The sequence below is a fragment of the Oryzias latipes genome, chromosome 18 (genome assembly GCF_053564925.1).
Source record: "Oryzias latipes strain Hd-rR chromosome 18, Olatipes_Hd-rR_3.1".
NCBI lineage: Eukaryota > Metazoa > Chordata > Actinopteri > Beloniformes > Adrianichthyidae > Oryzias > Oryzias latipes.
The window spans coordinates 34,238,185-34,258,670 of NC_136254.1; the positions used below are offsets into that span (position 1 = coordinate 34,238,185).

Below are 20,486 nucleotides of genomic sequence, written 5' to 3' on the forward strand. Positions count from 1 at the left end.
AGATTTATTGGTTGATTGTGTATTTGCATGAGGCCATATTTATTTATTTAATTATGAACAGTTTAGAACTCCAAAGAAAAGGGAGGGGCAGTGGCCGCATGGTGAAGGCAGGGTGGGTCTCACTACTTGCCTTCCCTGCACAACAGGTAACTGTGTGAAACAAAATTTCTTATAAAATAATTGGAAGATTAACAAAATATTTATTTATGTTATGTGTTAATTCAAAATAAAATAATTTCAAAATTAAATAATCACTGTGGAGTTTGGAGAATGTTCATTAAAAATAAATCAATTTGCTACATCAGTAAATTTGAGAAGATCGGTATGAAACCTTTTTAAGATACAATAATTATAATTTAATAGTTTGGCCGGATGGTGGCGCTAGAGAACAGGTCAACCCCTGATCTGTTTCATTATCAGGGGGTTATTTATCTATTCAACACATAAACAATGTGCCGGACACAGTTGACGATTATATGTAAATCATGTCATGTGAGTCACTGCTGCCCCCTGCTGATTCAATTCAATTCAATTTTATTTGTATAGCCCAAAATCACAACAACAGTCGTCTCGATGGGCTTTGTATCAGTATTTCAAAAAGGGAAACATGAAATCAACAGGATCATGAATACATAAAAACAACCCATGTTAAAAAATATGACAAAAAATAATAAATAAAAACATTTATAAAGTGCATAAAGTGATAAAAACTGAAAATTGAAATTATTTTGTTGTTGTTAAATAAAAGTGCAATTTAATAAATGATTAATAATAATAATAAATATGAAGAAAACATCCACTTTTGCATCATTTTAAAGGGATTTTATGTGAAATCTGTGCATCATTATGATGACAGTGTTTCTGACATTAAATGTGCTTTTTATTTTAGGGAAATGTAACCAGTACAGCGGTAAAAAAGAAAGTCTCAATCAATACTTTTCCCTGATTAGTTATTGAGAAACTTGAGGTTGATTTTCTTTAGACCATTTTTGGATTGTGTGAGGCATTCTTAAACTCTAATGTAGGAAAAATAAACGCCTTGAAGCCCTCTTAACAAGAATTGAACCTCTTTCCTTGAAGTTCTTGATGATCCTATAAATTGTTGATTTAGCTGCAATCTTTGTTGCTACAATATCCTCGCCTATGAAGCCATTTTTATGCAACGCAATGATGGCTGCACACATTTCTTTGCAGGTCACCATAGTTACCAATGGAAGAGCAATAATTTCCAGCATCACTCTCCTTTTAACATGTCCAATCTGCCATTCTAACCCAATCAGCCTGACAGAATGATCTCAGCCTTCTGCTCGTCAACATTGTGATGTAGAAAATTTGCTGGGCGGGCCACACGCTTCTTGCTCCACCCCTTTCTGGAACGTCTGTTTTCCTGGTCTGAGCTGGAATCTGGATCTAAACTCTACGGATGGATTGCTACGATATTGCTGCTGTTTTAGTGGCAGTGCTAATGTTAGGTTGGGGTGTGAGGGTCTCTTAGACAGTGGGTGAGAGTGTAAACAGAGAGCTCTCAGAAACAGGGAAGGAGGGGTGGGATCCCTCCAAGGTGAATTTCTGATGAACTCCTGCTGCTCTGCAGAAACTATGTCCTAGAAATCAACACAGATTTTGGCTAAAAACTGCATCATCATAATTAAAAGATGCCTGGGAACTCTCTGAAAACAGATCAATTCATTTTCATTTCATTTATTTATTTATTAATTAAATTGATGTCCAAATGTTTACATGTTTGTCTTACATATTGTCGTTGGTCCTGTCAGGAAATAAGGGCAGAGGCACCAAGGTGAAAGCATTCTTGACTTTAATGCAAGAACAGAGCACAACAATTTGTCCACAAAGGCTAACCAACATACGTTTCTCCACTCTGCCACTCCAACTTCTCCACTCAGACTCCCACACTGACAGCTGTAATAGGTTCTCTTTTGAATGGTAAGCCCCTCCTCCTGGGCGTTGCTCTCCATTAGTCCCAAGACAAAAAGGAAAGAGTTTCACATTGTTCAAGAACATAAATAAACATACAGACATAAACAGTTTCCTACAAAGAAACATTCTGTGTCATGTACAGAGAAATTCCAATAATGCTCAACAAAAATAAAACAAAAATAAATACAGTGACCGATGCGTCACATGACCCGGGGGGTATTCCAGAAATCAGGTTATGCTAGCTCCCATGGTAAGTTTAACGCTAAGGAAGTTGATAACCTCAGCTTTCGGTTCCAGAAATGGAGGTATGTTTCAGGGTATGTCAAGTTGACATAGCAACTCATGCTCTGAACATAACCTGGTCTGGAGCAGGTTTAGTTGAAGGTTAGATTGTTTTCAGAGAGGTGAAGCAGCATGGCGTGTCCATTTGAAGATGATTTAGTGGATGAAGAAGCTCAGATAATACTTTTTCCACCATGAGAGGATGATAAGACCACATATGGATGTTGGAAAAATGAACTTTTTACTACGATCTAACTTCATTATTTGCTTCAGTTAAGATAAATCATTTTCTTAATTAGTCAGTTTAAAAATAACACGTAGTTTTCAGACAGTTATTTTACTTTCATTTAAATTAATTCAATTAAGTACAGCGGGGAAAATAAGTATTGAACACGTCAACATTTCTCTCAAAAAACATATTTCTAATCGAGCTATTGACATGAAATTTTCACCAGATGTCGGCATTATCCAAAGTAATGGACACATAAAAAGAAATCCAAACATTTATGTCCATAAATGAAGTTATGTGTAATAAAGTGAAATGGCACAGGGAATAAGTATTGAACACGCTTACTGAAATGTATTTAATACTTAGTGCAAAAACCTTTGTTGGTGATTCCAGCCTCAAGACGCCTCCTGTATGGAGAAACCAGTGGAATACATTGCTCAGGTGTGATTTTGGCCCATTCATCCACACAAACTGCCTTCAAATCTTCAAGGTTCCGGGGGTCTCTTCAGTGAACCCGGATCTTCAGTTCTTTCCAAAGATTTTCAATTGGATTCAAGTCTGGCGATTGACTGGGCCATTCTAGCAGCTTGATTTTCTTTTTCTTCAACCAGTTGAGTGTTACCTTGGCTGTGTGCTTTGGATCGTTATCTTGATGAAAGATCCACCCTCTTTTCATCTTCAGCAGCCTGGCAGATGACAGCAGATTCTGATCAAGAATGTCTCCATACTTTTCTCCAGTCATTATTCCTTCAATGATATGAAGTCTACCAGTGCCACATGCTGAAAAACAGCCCCACGCCATGATGCTCCCACCTCCAAACTTGACTGTTGGTATGGTGTTTTGGGGGTGATGTGCGGTTCCATTTTTTCTCCAAAAGAGTTCAATTTTGGTCTCATCTGACCAGAGTATCTTCTCCCAGAATGTCATGGGTTTATCCAAATGTTGTGTCACAAACTCCAAACGAGCTTCAACATGCTTCTTCTTCAAAAACGGAGTCTTGCGTGGTGTGCGTGCATGGAGGCCATGGCGGTTGAGTGCATTACTTATTGTTTTCTTTGAAACAACGGTACCTGCTGATTCCGGGTCTTTCTGAAGCTCTCCATGAGTGGTCCTGGGCTGTTGGAGAACCCTTCTGATGATTGTTCTGACTCCTCTGTCTGAAATCTTGCGAGGAGCACCTGGCCGTGGCAGGTTTATGGTAATGCCGTGTTCTTTCCACTTCCGGATGATGGCCCCAATGGTACTCACTGGAACTTTCAGAAGTTTAGAAATGCGACTGTAACCAATGCCTTCAGTGTGTTTTGCAACAATAAGGTTGTGTAGGTCTCTGGACAGCTCTCTGCTTTTACCCATCATGCAATGCTTCTTGTCTACCGCCTTGCTGGTGAGAAACCTTTTTAAAAGGCATCAATCAGGACTATACCAGCTGATATTACTTTGCACTAATAGGGGGCAGGTTAACCTTCTGAATACTGACAAACTCCAGCTGCTTTCTTGGCTTGCCAGACCTTTTTACCCCTCCTTTTCTTCATGTGTTCAATACTTATTCCCTGTGCCATTTCACTTTATTACCCTTACCTTCATTTATGGACATAAATGTTTGGATTTCTTTCTGTGTGTGCATTACTTGGGTTGATGCCGACATCTGGTGAAAATTTCGTGTCAATAGCTCGATTAGAAATATGTTTTTTGAGAGAAATGTTGACGTGTTCAATACTTATTTTTCCTGCTGTATTTATCTATGTGCATCACAATGAAAATGAGATAGAAACTCGTGCCTTTACTTTGTCTGTTCTCTCCAAGCAGAAACTCTTTTTTTTGCTGATGATGCAGCCGTATTACTTTTTTGATGGACCTATAATCTTCATACGCCGTCATTAAAATCTCCATCTCACTGAAGTATAGCACTCTCTTTTGTTCTCCATGCATTTCCATTGTGACTCCGGAAATTCGGCGATCCATTGAGAATGTCTTTATGTACTTGACGTGCACGTGCATTATCCCAGGGTTACCAATTCCAGCGTAATTACGCCAACTCATCTTTTGGAACCGACATACCCAGAGTAAGGAAGTTCAGGTGGATTTCCGCCAGAGTTCAGGCTTAAAGTCAGGCTAGTTTAAACATGCTTCCTAGAATACCCGCTAGGTCTACACTTCAGCAGCAGTGATCCTTGAGATGCTTGTCTATAAGAGTAACCATGGCAGAAAACAATACCCACCATGGAAGCAACGGTTAGAGGCCAAAATCAAGGCAACCTGGAGGGATGTGAGTAAGCTGACAGAGGTTCAAAGAGGTACAATGAGAAAGCAAGTACCTAAGAGTTACAGCCAGATGCCCATACCTGAAGCACTGGAAACTGCCAAACAAAGGCTCCTACCCTTGAGCAGCCGCCTAAAGAGGTACACAAGAGACAATGAAGCCAGACGAATAAACAGGCTGTTCGCAACTCAACCTGCAAAAGTGTACGCTCAGTGGCAGGGTCAAAACAGCCGAGCAGACCCACTGTACCTGTTTGGTACAGTATGATTCATGCATTGTCCCCCTTTCCCACTCCCCTCCGGGGGAGCGGGAGTGATTCCAGATTCCAGTTGGCTCATCTCTACTGCTGCTCCTGTGCTTGGCTGTGGACCTCGTCTCCAGCTCGTCTGGCGCCCCCAGTCGTCCCCCAACTCCATCTGGATGAAGCTCATCTGCTGGAATTTAAACATGTAGTTGTAGATTTAGATAAGTTAATTCTTCTTTAACCCTTGTGCTATCTTATGGGGTCCAGATGACCCCCCCCCCCTTCCATTGACGTTTTCTCCCTACCATGACAAAGGTGGATAAAGGTGGAAAGATTTCATGTAATCCATGGACACCAGTGAAGATCACAAACCATTGAAGAAAAAAGTTTCAGAGCTCTGTCTAGTGGGTCTAGATGACCCAACTCCCAATGGTAAAGTGCCTAGGATAGCACAAGGGTTAAGAGTTTTGGTCCATCGCCTGTCCGTCCTGGGGGAGGATCCCTCCTTCATGTGGACACCCCTGAGGTTTCTTCTTTTTTTCCAGAATCCGTTTTTTTTGGAGTTTTTCCTTACCGAGAAGGAGGGTCTAAGGGCAGGGATGTCCAGTTAGTTTAGTCTGTTTAGTTTAGATTATCAAACAGCTATTAAATTCTATGACTACATGTTCTTCATGATTCATGTATATTACACAAACACTGGTATGAAGCCCATTGAGACGACTATTGTTGTAAATTTTAGGCAATATAAATAACATTGAATTGAATACCATAAATATCAGCATGCAGTTAGAAAGCACTTTGCTGTTTAGGAATCAGGTCACATGTGGACCTTCTTTAGTGGGTGGAGTCATGAAAGTTGGGACTGTCTCATCTATAATAAATGTTATTCTATTATTAAATGACTAATTTTATTAAATTATATTGAATAATTATCTTGTTTTTAGTGTGGATGTTCTCTGCTGTTCATGTTTTTTTTGTCATTGTCGTCGCTCCACGATCAATAATGAGAACCCAGGAAGAACCATGAGGCAAGAAGGATATTTGACCAAAAACCAAACATGAGTACAGAAGGAAATGCACAAAACCCAAACAATCACGTGTTCATGTAGCATTTTTCTGATTATGGGGGACTAATATAAAAATGAAGCTTCGAATTTAATTTCTGAGTTTTTCTTTATTCAAATCTTTGTAAAACAGGAGCAGATGTAAAAATGTTGTTTACAACATTTCGTATTGGTGACATAGAAAATGTACTGGGTGGGGTCACATGGTTCCTGCTCGGCTTCATTCTGATCATCCACCGTCAGACCAATAGATCCATGAACGTCTCTGTTTTCCTGATCTGAGCTGGAATCTGGATCTAACCTCTACGGATGGATTGCTACGATATTGCTGCTGTTTTAGTGGCAGTGCTAATGTTAAGTTGGGCTGTGAGGGTATCTTAGCCAGTGGGAGAAAGTGTAAACAGAGAGCTCTCAGCAACAGGGAAGGAGAAGGTGAATTTCTGATGAACTCCTGCTGCTCTGCAGAAACTATGTCCTAGAAATCAACACAGATTTTTGGATTTTGGCTAAAAACGGCATCATCATAATTAAAAGATGCCTGGAAACTCTTTGAAAGCAGATCAAAGGATGTGGGTGGGACTTTAAATGAAATATTATAGTTTATAGCCTAAAACACAATACTTTCTTTGTGCTTGGTCTTCACCCTTTAACACTGGAGATGTTGCTGGCAACTCTTAAAGGACATATTCTCTTTGACATACTGTAAATGTACAGTAATTTGTGCGATCAACGTATATCAGCTGATTCTGACGCAGAGAAAATCGTCTTTATAGATCAGTTTCGCACCGATATACAACAAGCATTTCACTATTGTAAAGTGTTGTATATCAGTGCATAGTTGCTTTTTCTGCATCAGAATCCACTGTAACCTTATTTACATAAACCAGGGGTCTGCCAGCTGAGGCTCGGGGCCACATGTGGCTCTTTGACCCTTCCTTTTGGCTCTGGTTGAAGAAAATAACACGTTTTTTATTTTTATTTTAAACTAACCAGTTTTAAACCAGTTTGGTTTATTTTAACCAAAGAGTCAGATCAGTGAAACTTTATTCAACTCACTTACCAAACAATTGAAGCACAGTATGTATCACTCCGCCAGGCTCCTGTCTGCATTACCCATAATGCTACAAAGACCTGCAGCTTTGTAGTTGATGAAAATCAAACGTTTTGACACATGAAAAACATTTCAAAATCACCAAGCACACCCACAATTGATATCTAACCCTTATATCCTATCCTATGACCCCCCCTTACTTTGACGTGTTCTCCCGACCACAACAAAGGTGGATAAAGGTGGAAAGATTTCATGTAATCTTTGGACACCAGTGAAGATCACAAATCATTGAAGAAAAAAGGTTCAGCGCACTGTCTAGTGGGTCTAGATGACCCAACTTCTAATGTTAAAGTGCCTAGGATAGCACAAGGGTTACGGAGGATCAGATTTTAAGGTTTTGAGCCACATGCTTCAAAAAAACAAGGCAAGGGTCACATAATTAGCTCTGATCAATATAGTTTGTTAGATTTATGAATTGTACAATCAACAATCAAAAACAAGAAGTGTTTTTTTAAATTATTATTATATTTTTTATCAGTCTACCAATACAGTTGCTGCATTGAGACGGTCCTGTGGTACAAGGTGTCTCTCAGTTTGAAAGGATGTCATGTGAATCAATGTAAGTTATAAACTGTTTCGGCTAAAGCTGTGGTGTAAAATTGTTAAATTCCTGATCTGGGGCCTGTTTCAGAAAGGAGGTTAAGTGTAAACTCTAAGTATGTTAACCCTGAAATTAGGGAAACCCTGGGTTTTCCATTTCAGAATGGGAGGTTTGTTAAACCAGAGAAAGCAGAGTAAGTCAAACCCGTTTCTGAAAGAGAGGTAACTTACTGTACCCATCATTGCACCAACTGAAAATGAGGCTGACTATGTAAACAGAAAGTCAATCCACAGTATTAATGTGCAGGTACATAGAGTTACATGCAGTTTATGATGGTGAAACAACCTAGCAATGCTATATTTGAAATTTCTTATTCTTTCCACTGTAAAGATTATATGTGATGCTGCACATATCATCACCAATGTTGAAGCCAAGTGGCCCGGCTCTGTTCATGACTCACGAATATTTAGTGAGTCTACCCTAAGCAACAGACTGGAATGTGGTAAGTAAATGTATGCACTACATTTACACATGCACTTAAATGTAGCACATAAGCAATATGATTTTTGTCTTTTTTTATACAGGAGAGATTGATGGCTTTCTGCTAGGGGATAGAGGTTACCCATGCCAACCTAAACTCCTAACCCCTTACCCAGAACCTGAACAAGGCTCACAGCAGCGCTTTAATTTGGCACACAGCAGGACTAGAGCCAGGGTGGAGATGACCATAGGCCTGTTGAAAGCACGTTTCCAGTGCCTACGTCACCTCAGGGTCACCCCTGAGAGGGCCTGTGACATCATTGTGGCATGTGTAGTTCTCCATAATATTGCCATATTTAGAGGGGAACAACACCCTGCCCTACACATACAAGACGTAGAGGAAGACCCCAACCACCCTCCAGATTTCCAGGATGAAAGGGTGGTCCGAGACCTTATATGCCACCATTCATTCTCAGATTGAATCAACCACCACAACAAGAAAAAAAAGATTAACAAAAAAAGAATCCCACAATGAATAAATTCAAGTCACAATTTATTTGGTCTTCCTTATTTCTTACAAATTGAAAAGCAACAGTAAGAATTCAATATTCATCCAAAACCTTTATAGAATTCACCAATCACAATACACACCATACCTGTAGCTTGTGTTTTAGGATCTCAATTTCCAGATCTGACTTAAGGATCTTTCGATCTAAGTAGGACATCTCTTTATCGGTCTTCTCAATTTGTTTATTAAGATGAAATCTATACAACTCCTTAACTGGTGACTGAAAGTACAGTAGTGTGGGGTCCATGTTCATTCAACATGAATTCCATAGAATAACACTCTGGCATTTACTGTACGTCACTGAACTGTGTTCATCCGTGCAGAGGAGTTTGATGGACCTTCCACCTCCACCTCCTCCTCCTCATCCTGCGGCGGTTGTTCCTCCACACTCTGGAGGGTGGGGACGGGGGGGGCAAGAATAGGTTAGTCGACACAATAATGTGAATGTGATTGTGAAGATTGTTTGACATGCACAAACATAAGATTACCTCTATAGGTCTGTCGGTATAAGCAGACAGTGTGTCATCCTCTACATCACATGTGTCAAACCCAAGGCCCGGGGGCCAAATGTGGCCCTCCATGTCATTTCATGTGGCCCGCGAGAGCATCAAAGTTTTTAATTTCTAAAAATAAAAAACAAATATTGGTGTGTATTTATTCAAATCTAAGGGGAATCAGACTTGAAATATCGGATTGGGCAACTATACATTAGGACTTAAACACTGTCCATATAACCTAACCTGACAATCAAATGTAAAAGGATTTATGCTAGAATAACAAGTAAACATATGTTTTCTTTGCAGCTGGAATTGTCACTTTAAAAAGTTATAATAAATAAATAATAAGTTATTTAACATTAAGGAGTAGTTACATTTATTTTTCATTACATTTAGATACATGTATAAGTTATATCTGGCCCTTTGAGGACAGACACTATGCTGATGTGGCCCTTGGTGAAAATAAGTTTGACACCCCTGCTCTACATCCTGAGAAGTTAAGCATTTGGTTGAGCACACTTTATAATACTACCTGTGCTCATTTCTGGTGTGTTATGTAGGCTACTTACAACTGCCTGGGGTTCAGTTGTGACAGGAGGGTCTAAAAGGACGATATTGCCATCAGAATCTGTTGAGACCAATGCAATGTTAAAATATTATATATATTTATCCAAGTACTGGTGCTTCTGAGTGGCTTGAGGCTGGCATTTTGCACATTTGAAATGATAATATATATAAAGTGTGTGTGTGGGTGGGGGGAGGCCTTTTACATTTGATGAAGGCACTTGTTTCCTGGGGAGTGAGTGACTGGCTCTGATGAACTCCCTGCAGGAATTCCCTCAGCCACCGGCCTTCCACTGTTCAGACTCAGGGCCATCTCCTCAGCATTTGTCAGAGGTGGGGGTGCAGGGGTGCTGCTACACGCAGGGCCACACAGCGCATGGCACCTCCGTCACTCCTCCTTTCACCACCTGCGGTGCTCACCTTTAAATGGGATGCCACGCCCACGGGGCGTTGCTCTCCATTCCCGTCCAGGCGGCACCACAGGTGGTAGTCATAAATAACAAAGCACATCAATACACAAACAATAAAACACGGTGTGGCCCCCCCTCGTCATCTGACGGTGCCACACCGTCACACTACTGAACATTTAGCATTATTCAGTAATGAGTAAGGAAGTCCAACATCCAACCATACTGACAACTAGTGGTGTGTGTGTGGAACTGAAACAGCAGGACAAAAAGGACAAAATTTTTTTTCGTCTGTCTGGATTATAAAATAAGACTATACTGTATTTTGTTGTTGTTATAGTTTTGTAAGCAGTAAAAAAACAACATTCTCAGTAATCTTTAAAACATGGACTGACCTTCGTCTCGGTCTTGTGCCTCGCCGTGTCTTCCTTGTTTGGGACTTGGTAACCAGTTCCTCAGCTCAGTCATGTGACTCCTCCCTGTTGTTGCCATGGGTACCCAGAACAAAAAAAAAACACGTCACAGCATAGCAGGGATTCCCTCCATTCTAGATATAGATATATGATGATGTCATTTGTGCTATAAAAGACTTTTAAAAGGTTTTTGATTTACAGACAAGACTGTGCAAAAGTTTTTGGCAGCTGTGGAAAAATACTGTAAATAAAGGCTTTGAAAAATAGAAACAGTCTATTATTATTTTATCAGTTTAAAAAAAAGAGAGCAAACAAAACATACGTCAAGTATTCACAAGGATACTGCGGATTTATTCACAAGGATCATGGAAGATGCACTCACTTATGAAGTACAGGTCATGTTGTCGTCCCTTATTCCACACTCTAGTCATTGAGATCTGGCTCCTTACTGACTGCGAACAAATGCAGCACGCATGGAGCGTGCACGTGATACATAAGTGCTCATAGGACGTCCAACCATACTACTCTGAGTGTCTAATGTCCTCATTACTTCTCTATCAACATCCTCAAAGTAAAGACTGCATGTAGTGTTCTTCTAAGATTACATCTCAATTTTAAAGCAGTGTGTTTTATCTAAATAAAGTTTGCTTGGAAAAAGCATTGAATGGACTTATTTGTAACCCACCGACTAGAGGGTCTTCTGGTTTTTCTTTCATTTGTTAAATTGTACTAAAGAAAGCAAAAAATAAAAATGATGGAACAGAACAGAGGATCAAGAAAAAAGAGAGAAATATTCTCCATTTTTCTTCCCCCTCTGTCCCTTTTTTGACTTTCTTGTTTATTCTTTTTGAGTTCCTCTGTTCTTCCTCCTGGACAATAGATTTTTTTCTTTGGTTTTCTTCCCCCCCCCCCCCCCCCCCCCCCCATGATATAATTAGGCTTCATAGTCTGTTGTGTAACAAGCTGCTTGTCAGGGACTCTACCTGTTCTGATCCCGCCCAACTTTGACGCATAGATGCAGGATCTGCCTCTCCCACTGAGACAGCTATATTAGCGTGACAACCGTCAGGGCGCTCCAAACTCCATCAGTCCCTGAAGGAACCAGTTTGCTGTTTAGTCTGTTCTTGGTTTCTGAATCATGAAGATCTTCTATCTGCTGTCTGTAATTCCTTTGGTGGTGGAAGGACTCTCAGGTAAACTTTAAACTTTTTATTTAAACTCATCCTGATTCCTGCAGCAAACTGAACTCCGTCATTCTATGAGTTCCTGTTATTTCTGTGATCATTAGGCTGTTAGAGAATAGTTTTTTTTATAAATGTTAACCTTATTTGTTAAACTTTTACTGCTGATTGTTGGGAAAGGGGTCATCTGATGCCCAAAGAGTCCTTTAAGACCATTTTTGTCCCATTTTCATGTATGAAACTTGTCTGTGATAAACATTTATCAATATTATCTAAAAATAAATAAACTTGAGCTAAATAAAAGGATAAATTGGAAAATAATGACATTTAATTTTCCATTAAAGTTGTCCAGTTAATATAATTCTGTATTTTTCCATTTTCCTTAATTTTTACTTGTCCTGTTCAACAGCTGAGCAGACTGATGAGAGCTGAAAGCCTCTTGTGTTGGACAGATTTTACTGTTACAACAGGGGTTATGAATCCTTTGACACACAAGGAGTATATTTGTATAAAACCCATTTGGAATTGAGGCTAAATTGATTTATATTAATTATGTTTGAATCCTTTTTCTGTTGGACCAGAGCGAATAATCATAAAATAATCATCATTACTGTCGGTCAGTTCAAAGGGCGGGGCCTGTCCACACTAATGTTTCAAATATGTCTGCCGGCTCCATATACCTACACACACATCAACACATACACAATACAACCAAAGCTCACACTTACATACTTAAGCATAGAAAAAGACAGACTGTGAGCTGACACCAGTCCTCAGGTGAGGGTTTTTGTTCTATTGTGGTTGATGGAATGTCAACAGAGGAGAATTGCTGATTTTTTTCAATTTTTCTTATTCATTTTTAACTTAACTTTTGTTTTTTGATCTGTTTATTTTCAGTAAGTTTCCAGTTTAGGTTAACTTGTTTCAGTTTAGTTTTTTTTTCCAAACTCTACCTTTAATTTCTTCTTTTCAGTTAAATAAAATATTTGAAACACGTCTAGTTTAGGTTTTAGTTCAGCCGTGGTGATGTAACAGACAAAAAGGTGGAATATGCGATGATGTCATCAGTTTGTCTCAGGGGACTGAAGCGTGCCTTTGCTTTGCTAGTCTGTCTTCCTTTCTTTTTGTGATTGTGACTCTCTGATTGTGCAGATTCTGTTTTATTTTGAGACAGTCCAACTTCATAAGGTTGATGGTTCTTTACACAACCTGTGAACATTAAAGTGTCATCATGGATTCCTGAGGAAAACAGATTTAAGCTAAGAGTTCTTTGTTCTCAGATGGATAGGAGAGTGAACGGTCTGGTGAGACAGAAGGAGGAGAAGAGGAATATGTTCCACTGAAAATAGAAAGATTGATGGAAACTGAAAACTGGTTCAACTAAAAGAACACCTCACTGATGAGTGCAAAAGTGAATCTAGCCCACCCAAGGAACCTCTACCTGAGCCTCACACAAAATGCGATACATAGATTAACTAAAATATGACAGGAAACACAAAGAAGATCCTTTATTTTGCAAAGACAATCACTGTAATAACCCACAAACCATTAACAGCGGATGAAGACATGCCTTCTCAATTACTTGTTATGTATAAAATGTTCCACTAAACTAAACTCTCTTTTTTTTCCTTCAGGTTCTTCTAAAGTGGTCTGCTCTCCATCGACGGTCCAAGCACATCTGGGTCAGGATGCGGTTCTGTCATGTCGAGTAGAAACTCCATCTGACTTGAGGGCTGAGACCTTGGAATGGAAACATGGCCCAGATGTTGTTCACGTGTATCGGAGTGGGGGGGACAACTATGATGATCAAGACCTGAGATTCAAGAACAGGACCATCCTCAACCACCAGAACCTGAAGGATGGAAACGTTTCCCTCACACTGACCAACGTCACCAAGGAGGAGGAAGGAAACTACACCTTCTGTCTTCGTAATCATGACATATCTTCTAACGTCACCCTGACAGTTGGTAAGATGCTGTTTTAGACCAGAATGAACGAAAAATCTTTTTTTTTCAAATCTGTAACCAGCTAAATATGATCTAACACGACTTCTGATCAGTTCTACAGACGAACAGTGACACACGCGACCTTCCAGGTGAGGAAAACACCTTTCAGTGACACGTTTCTTGTGAAACAGGAAGTAGAGTTGTTAGGGAGGACTGTGAGGAAGGAGGACTGTATTGCTGATTCGGGTTAGGAGTTTAACCGTAAACAAGATGGGGTGTCGGTCAGGACACAGGGAGGAGGAAAATGGAGAGGTGACTCCACTTGTCAGACTTTCTGAATTTATTCCTTTGCTGAATATTGTCAATTTCCATGCGGGAACCTCCCAAATGGATAAATAAAGTTGTCTATCTATTCCAATTTAGTCTGCAAACAACAAAAATCCTCTCATCACTAAATAAATAACACATATAGCCCTGCTGTAAATAAAATAAATTACATAAAACAAGGAAACTGACTCAGTATGTCATTATGAAATAAACTCCAAATATGCAAAATGATAGGAAAATTGGCAACCTCCAGAATAGGCAAAATATAATCAAATCTGCTTTAAACCTCATAGAAACAGTCACAACAGGGACACCTAGCGGCCAAGAAAAATAACTGCACGAATAAAACGAGTAAAGCATATAAAACAAAGGATTCAAACACGTTTTCTCAGTTACTTAATATTGAAAATACAGCAACTGGAATGAAGTGTGGTGTTAGACAGGGTTTTTTGGCAACTAAAGTCTCTCTCTGCTGCTGACCGGGAGCACATGGAAACAGGAATTAGCTCAAGAAACCCAGAAAACCACCGAAGAAGAAATGAACTTGGCATCACTTCCTGTGATGTCATCAACAATGTGCTGAGTCTTCACAACAAGAGTACTAATAATAATAATGACTTTTATTTAATTGGTGCCTTTCAGGACACCCAAGGTCACCTTACACACTGTAAAAAATGGTATATCTAAACCCATGATTACATGTGAAGATGTACGGGAGAATGCATTTTTATTATCACATTAATTGTGACCTGCATTCACACACAGAGATGGGTATCACTTAATTATTTTGTATTCAGATAATTTACAGTTGCTATTAATTAGTAACGTTTTACCATACATCCAAAACAAAAGTAAACAAAACTGTTAGTGCCAATTCAAATATATTTAAAAAATCCTCCTGATATTATACAGAAATCAGTTTTGTTGTTGAGCACACTGTGCAGTTTTTTTTTTTCCAAATAAATACCTATTCTATTTTGCTGCATTCTCATTGTGCCTCTTTGCCCTGGTTGTCCTCTGATTGCTGGGGTAACGCCCCGCTGCCCATCTTTCTGGTTCGCCTCCACAGGGTCTCACAATAAGTGGGGGTGTGTTTCTTTTTGTTTTCAAACATTGGTTTTAACTGTACTGAATGAATATCCCTTCTAAATTGTTGTCAAAGCAGCAGTTGGTTCCACACCAAAGACCCTGTGGAGACAAACCAAAAAGACGGGCAGCAGGGCGTTACCCCGGCAACCAGAGGACAAGCAGGTTAAAGAGGCACACATACCGATCAGTACTGGATATCACCTGAAGGGAGGGCTATTTTCTACGGTGGCCGAGAGGTGCAAGACACGCTTACATTTAAGATACAGCGACAGCAAATACCAGTACAAATGAACAAATCACGAAACACAACAGCAAATACTGAAACACAACAGCAAATCATGAAACACAACAGCAAATCACGAAACACAACAGCAAATACTGAAACACAAGAGCAAATCATAAAACACAACAGCAAATACTGAAACACAAGAGCAAATCATAAAACACAACAGCAAATACTGAAATACAACAGCAAATACGGAAACACAACAGCAAATCACAAAACTCAACAGCAAATCACGAAACACAACAGCAAATACTGAAACACAAGAGCAAATCATAAAACACAACAGCAAATACTGAAACACAACAGCAAATACGGAAAAACAACAGCAAATCACAAAACTCAACAGCAAATCACGAAACACAACAGCAAATACTGAAACACAACATCAAATCATGAAACACAACAGAAAATCACGAAACACAACAGCAAATCACGAAACACAACAGCAAATCATGAAACACAACAGCAAATCAAGAAACACAACAGCAAATCACGAAACACAACAGCAAATACTGAAACACAACAGCAAATCATGAAAATTACAGAGTCCTGAAACAAATACCGAATTACAAAAAAATAACCCCGTTACAAATGACCAAAACCAGAAACACAACAATGAAAGCGGAAACATGGCTTCTAACAGAAATGGACGTTATATAAAACTAATTGTGTATGATTTTTAAATGTTATTAATTACTGTTTTCTTTATGCGAACATTTTAAATACATGAAACAGTCCTGAAGCATTCTTGCTAGAGTGGTCTTAACGGAGAGGGAAAACCCTTAATACCGGAAAAGCAAAAACTTTACCTTGTTAAACGTTTTTGTCATTTTTATTGTAGTAATACAATTGAAGAAATGCTTTTGGACTGTCTCAAGTATTGAAAATGTCCACATAAAAAAGACAGTAATAAGAAAATGTAAAAAATAATACACAATTAGTTTTATATTACGTCACTTCATGATTTGCTGTTGTATTGCGTGATTTGCTGTTGTGTTTCGTGATTTGCAGTTGTGTTTCAGTATTTGCTGTTGTGTTTCGTGATTTGCTGTTGTGTTTCGTGATTTGCTGTTGTGTTTCGTGATTTGCTGTTGTGTTTCTTGATTTGCAGTTGTGTTTCAGTATTTGCTGTTGTGTTTCGTGATTTGCTGTTGTGTTTCGTGATTTGCAGTTGTGTTTCAGTATTTGCTGTTGTGGTTCAGTATTTGCTGTTGTGTTTCATGATTTGCAGTTGTGTTTCAGTATTTGCCGTTGTGTTTTGTGATTTGCTGTTGTGTTTCATGATTTGCTGTTGTGTTTCAGTATTTGCTGTTGTGTTTCAGTATTTGCTGTTGTGTTTCGTGATTTGCTGTTGTGTTTCACGATTTCCAGTTGTGTTTCAGTATTTGCTGTTGTGTTTCGTGATTTGCTGTTGTGTTTCGTGATTTGCTGTTGTGTTTCGTGATTTGCTGTTGTGTTTCTTGATTTGCAGTTGTGTTTCAGTATTTGCTGTTGTGTTTCGTGATTTGCTGTTGTGTTTCGTGATTTGCAGTTGTGTTTCAGTATTTGCTGTTGTGGTTCAGTATTTGCTGTTGTGTTTCATGATTTGCAGTTGTGTTTCAGTATTTGCCGTTGTGTTTTGTGATTTGCTGTTGTGTTTCATGATTTGCTGTTGTGTTTCAGTATTTGCTGTTGTGTTTCAGTATTTGCTGTTGTGTTTCGTGATTTGCTGTTGTGTTTCACGATTTCCAGTTGTGTTTCAGTATTTGCTGTTGTGTTTCGTGATTTGCTGTTGTGTTTCACGATTTCCAGTTGTGTTTCAGTATTTGCTGTTGTGTTTCGTGATTTATTCATTTGTACTAGGATTTGCTGTTGCTGTATCTTAAATGTAACCGTGTCTTGCACCTCTCGGCCACCGTAATTTTCCAATTCACCTTTTGTCAGTCACAAGCAGACCTGCTGTGTGACGAGGAATTGTGATAAAGGCTACACTAAAGACTAAAGAACAATAAGAATGCAGCAAACACACACAAAGGGACAATGTAAGGGCAGCAAGACCGGCCACAATGTCTGCACTGACAGGAGCAGAAACCCAAAAAGAGAGGCAGTGTCAGGCAGGAATGAGGGCGAGTCAGGTGCTCATACACCTGTAACCCAATTAGTTCATCCTGCCACATTTATACTGGCTTAATATTGCTTGAATTCAAAAACTCAATGTTTCCTTTTATTACCCTGAGGTTAAATAAAAGATCATTAAACACATAAAACAGTAGTTAAATTCATAAAGTTATATAAAGACAGTATTATTGCAAATAATTAGGGTGGATGTGCTAGTCTGAAGAAGTGGGTTTTGAAAATTTTTGGAAAATTGAGGGATGTTCTGTAAATCAGAGAGAAGGGAGTTCCAGGTCTGATGGGCAGAGTGGCTGAGTTCTGAACAACCAAATGTGTTTATCAATTTAACTATACATGCAGGTTAGTTGTGTTTTCATAGTGGTTTGTTAAAGTTTTATTTCTTAGCTTTGTTTAATAAAACAACGATTCAATCATTTATAATTCAATGATTTATTTAAAATAGAAAATATATTTTTTTTATTTGTGTTCAGAAACACAAAATTTGACCTTTAATTCTATTTTACTTTCTATTTTTGAGTTCTTTTGTTTCTCACAATCTCTTTGCTCTTCCCCATAGGATCTGGTCTGAGCTCTGATGTCATCAATGCCGTTGCTGTTTGCATTGTTTCCATTGGCATTGGTGTTGCTGTTGTTGGTGTTGTTTTTATTGTTTCTGGTGTTGTTGATGTTGTGGATGTTGGTGTTGGTGTTTTTGGTATTGTTCTTAGTGTTGCTGGTGTTTTTATTGCAGCGATCCTGAGTCCTTTTCTTTTCAAGGAGGTCAGTCATAAATAAATTACTTTTTTTTTTTTAACTGAACAGAACTGTTAACTTATAATCTCTTTGTTCAGAAACAGAACTGATCTCTGGACTGATTCTGCTTCCATCACTCTGAGGTGAGAACCATGTTTCCATTATTCATCTATTTGTTCCAACAAAATTAAAACAATTTTATTTCTAATTTTATCCTCATTTATAATCAGGTGATGATATTTTAGACTAAATTTATCTTCTAAACTAAACTGTTTAGAAGCTGAGATCAAGGTTCTGTAGAAAGAGACTGACTGATAACTTTAGCTGTGCTTTGCTGTCAGAGTTTATCACTTTAGTTTGTTTATTAGTTTAAAGCTAAAAAAAAACATCTAGAAAAAGCCGAAGAATTTCTGGAAATCCAAAAGAAAACCAGCAAAAAGCAAAGTTCATCAGAATGTTTTGATGCCGTTTATGTTTTTTTTTTTTTTGTGAAAGCTGCTGTAACTAAAGAAAAATGAACCACTGATGGTCACAAATCTGACTGATCGATTCTTTACACCCCATTAAGAGTCTGCTTCGTCGCACAATCCATATATCCAGCCATCAATCAATCAAACTTTATTTATAAAGCACTTTTCATAAAAAGGCATAACACAAAGTGCTTTACATTGAAAAAATTAACAAATAGGGCGCCCCTCCCCTTACCTACACTTCCCCACTCCTTTCACACCTCCTACCCCCTTAACTGATGGGAAAAGTCAAAGAGGAAAAAAGGCTGAGCACAAAAACAAGATGTTGGAGACGCTAATAATTAGAACCTCCCTCTCTGTGAACAGCTGCATAACAGGTTCCCATCTAGAGCCGCAGTGGCTGAACAGCAGCCGATCCAAAGGGAGAGGTTCCAGCTGAGGAAGCAGCGGAAATAATAATGAGGATGAAAAGTAAACATATTGATAATAAGGTACATTAAGATAACAAGTTAAAAGTCTAGTTTAAGTTCATAAAACAAGATGAAATAAATAACAATACATGAATAACTAAATAAATAAATATAATTGAATAACTAAATAAATAAATATAATTGAATAACTAAATAAATAAATATAAATGAATGAATAAATAAATAAATATAAATGAATAACTAAATAAATAAATATAAATGAATGAATAAATAAATAAATATAAATGAATAACTAAATAAATAAATAAAGTAGTAAAAAATTAGCTAAAAGCCAAGTTAAACAGATTGGTCTTTAGCTTTTTCTTAACAGCATTAATGCTCTCTGCGGCTCTCAGGTCCTCCGGCAGACTGTTCCATAAACGGGGACCATAGTGCTGAAATGCAGCCTCCCCATAGGTTTTGATTTTTACAGGTGCCAGTGCCAGAGGATCTCAGGGTCCGCGAGGGTTCATATCTTACTAAAGGTTCTGATAAATAAGAAGGCGCAAGACCGTTAATACATTAAAAAACTGTTAAAAGTATCTTAAAATCAATCCTGAAGCATATGGGGAGCCAATGCAGGGATTTTAAAACTGGGGTGATGTGAGCCCGTCTTTGGTCTTTGTGAGAACTCACGTTCTGGAGAAGCTAATTGTTGGTTTTTGGAAGAAGGCAAGCAGGGCGTTAAAATTTCATGTGAAATCATTGTGAAAACAATATATCTGAAATAAATTGTGATTTTTATAGTAGGTAAATGTAACCAGTACGGTGGTAAAAGAGTCTCAATACTTTTCACTTATGGAAGCGATTCTGTAGCATAAATAAAAAGCAAAGTCAAAACCAGAAATGCTTTTTCATTTTCAAAATGAAGCTGCATCTTTTGACTCAAAAATAGAAGGTAAAAGCAATCCACCAAAATGCTTTTTCATTTCCTTCCTCAACACAGCTTATTCTGTCACTTAATTAAAATGATAATGAAAATGGTATTTGACATTTCATATTCAAAATGGTTTTCTGGTAAATGTGTAGCATAATTCATTTAGAAATGTCTAATTTGACAATTAAAATGGATTAACAGAAATGCTTTTTAATTTTCAAAATGTAGCTGCATCAAATGGCTCAAAAGGAAAATGAAAAATCAATATTTCAAAATGCTTTTTCATTTTATACTTAAAACCGCGTATTCTGTGTCATAATAAAAACGAAAATGCAAAGAGGGGATTGCATTTGCATTTTAACATCCACCCCGCGCACCTTGTCACAATATTCAT

The 20,486-nt window shown here is 38.3% G+C and overlaps 1 protein-coding gene and 1 long non-coding RNA gene across 3 annotated transcripts in view; one reads left to right on the forward strand and one right to left on the reverse strand.

The window, feature by feature from the left end:
* The window catches only part of LOC111949261 (myelin-oligodendrocyte glycoprotein-like), a 150,101-nt gene that overhangs the window by 125,900 nt on the left and 3,715 nt on the right, over positions 1–20,486 (forward strand). The window contains exons 1-5 of one of the 2 annotated variants that reach the window (XM_078935872.1): positions 11,673–11,792; positions 13,415–13,747; positions 13,840–13,875; positions 18,100–18,302; positions 18,374–18,418. In XM_078935872.1, the coding sequence (XP_078791998.1) occupies positions 11,738–11,792; positions 13,415–13,747; positions 13,840–13,875; positions 18,100–18,302; positions 18,374–18,385 (639 nt within the window). In that variant the 5' untranslated portion in view covers positions 11,673–11,737 and the 3' untranslated portion in view covers positions 18,386–18,418. Of the gene's footprint in view, positions 1–11,672; positions 11,793–13,414; positions 13,748–13,839; positions 13,876–18,099; positions 18,303–18,373; positions 18,419–20,486 lie in introns of those variants that run through there. The other variant, XM_078935873.1, reaches the window with a different exon arrangement.
* Positions 8,687–11,051, reverse strand: LOC105356319 (uncharacterized). Its single transcript, XR_910511.4, has 4 exons — positions 9,986–11,051; positions 9,785–9,843; positions 9,207–9,341; positions 8,687–9,108 (listed from the first exon to the last, which is right to left on the reverse strand). It is a non-coding gene; the product is annotated as an uncharacterized LOC105356319 (long non-coding RNA).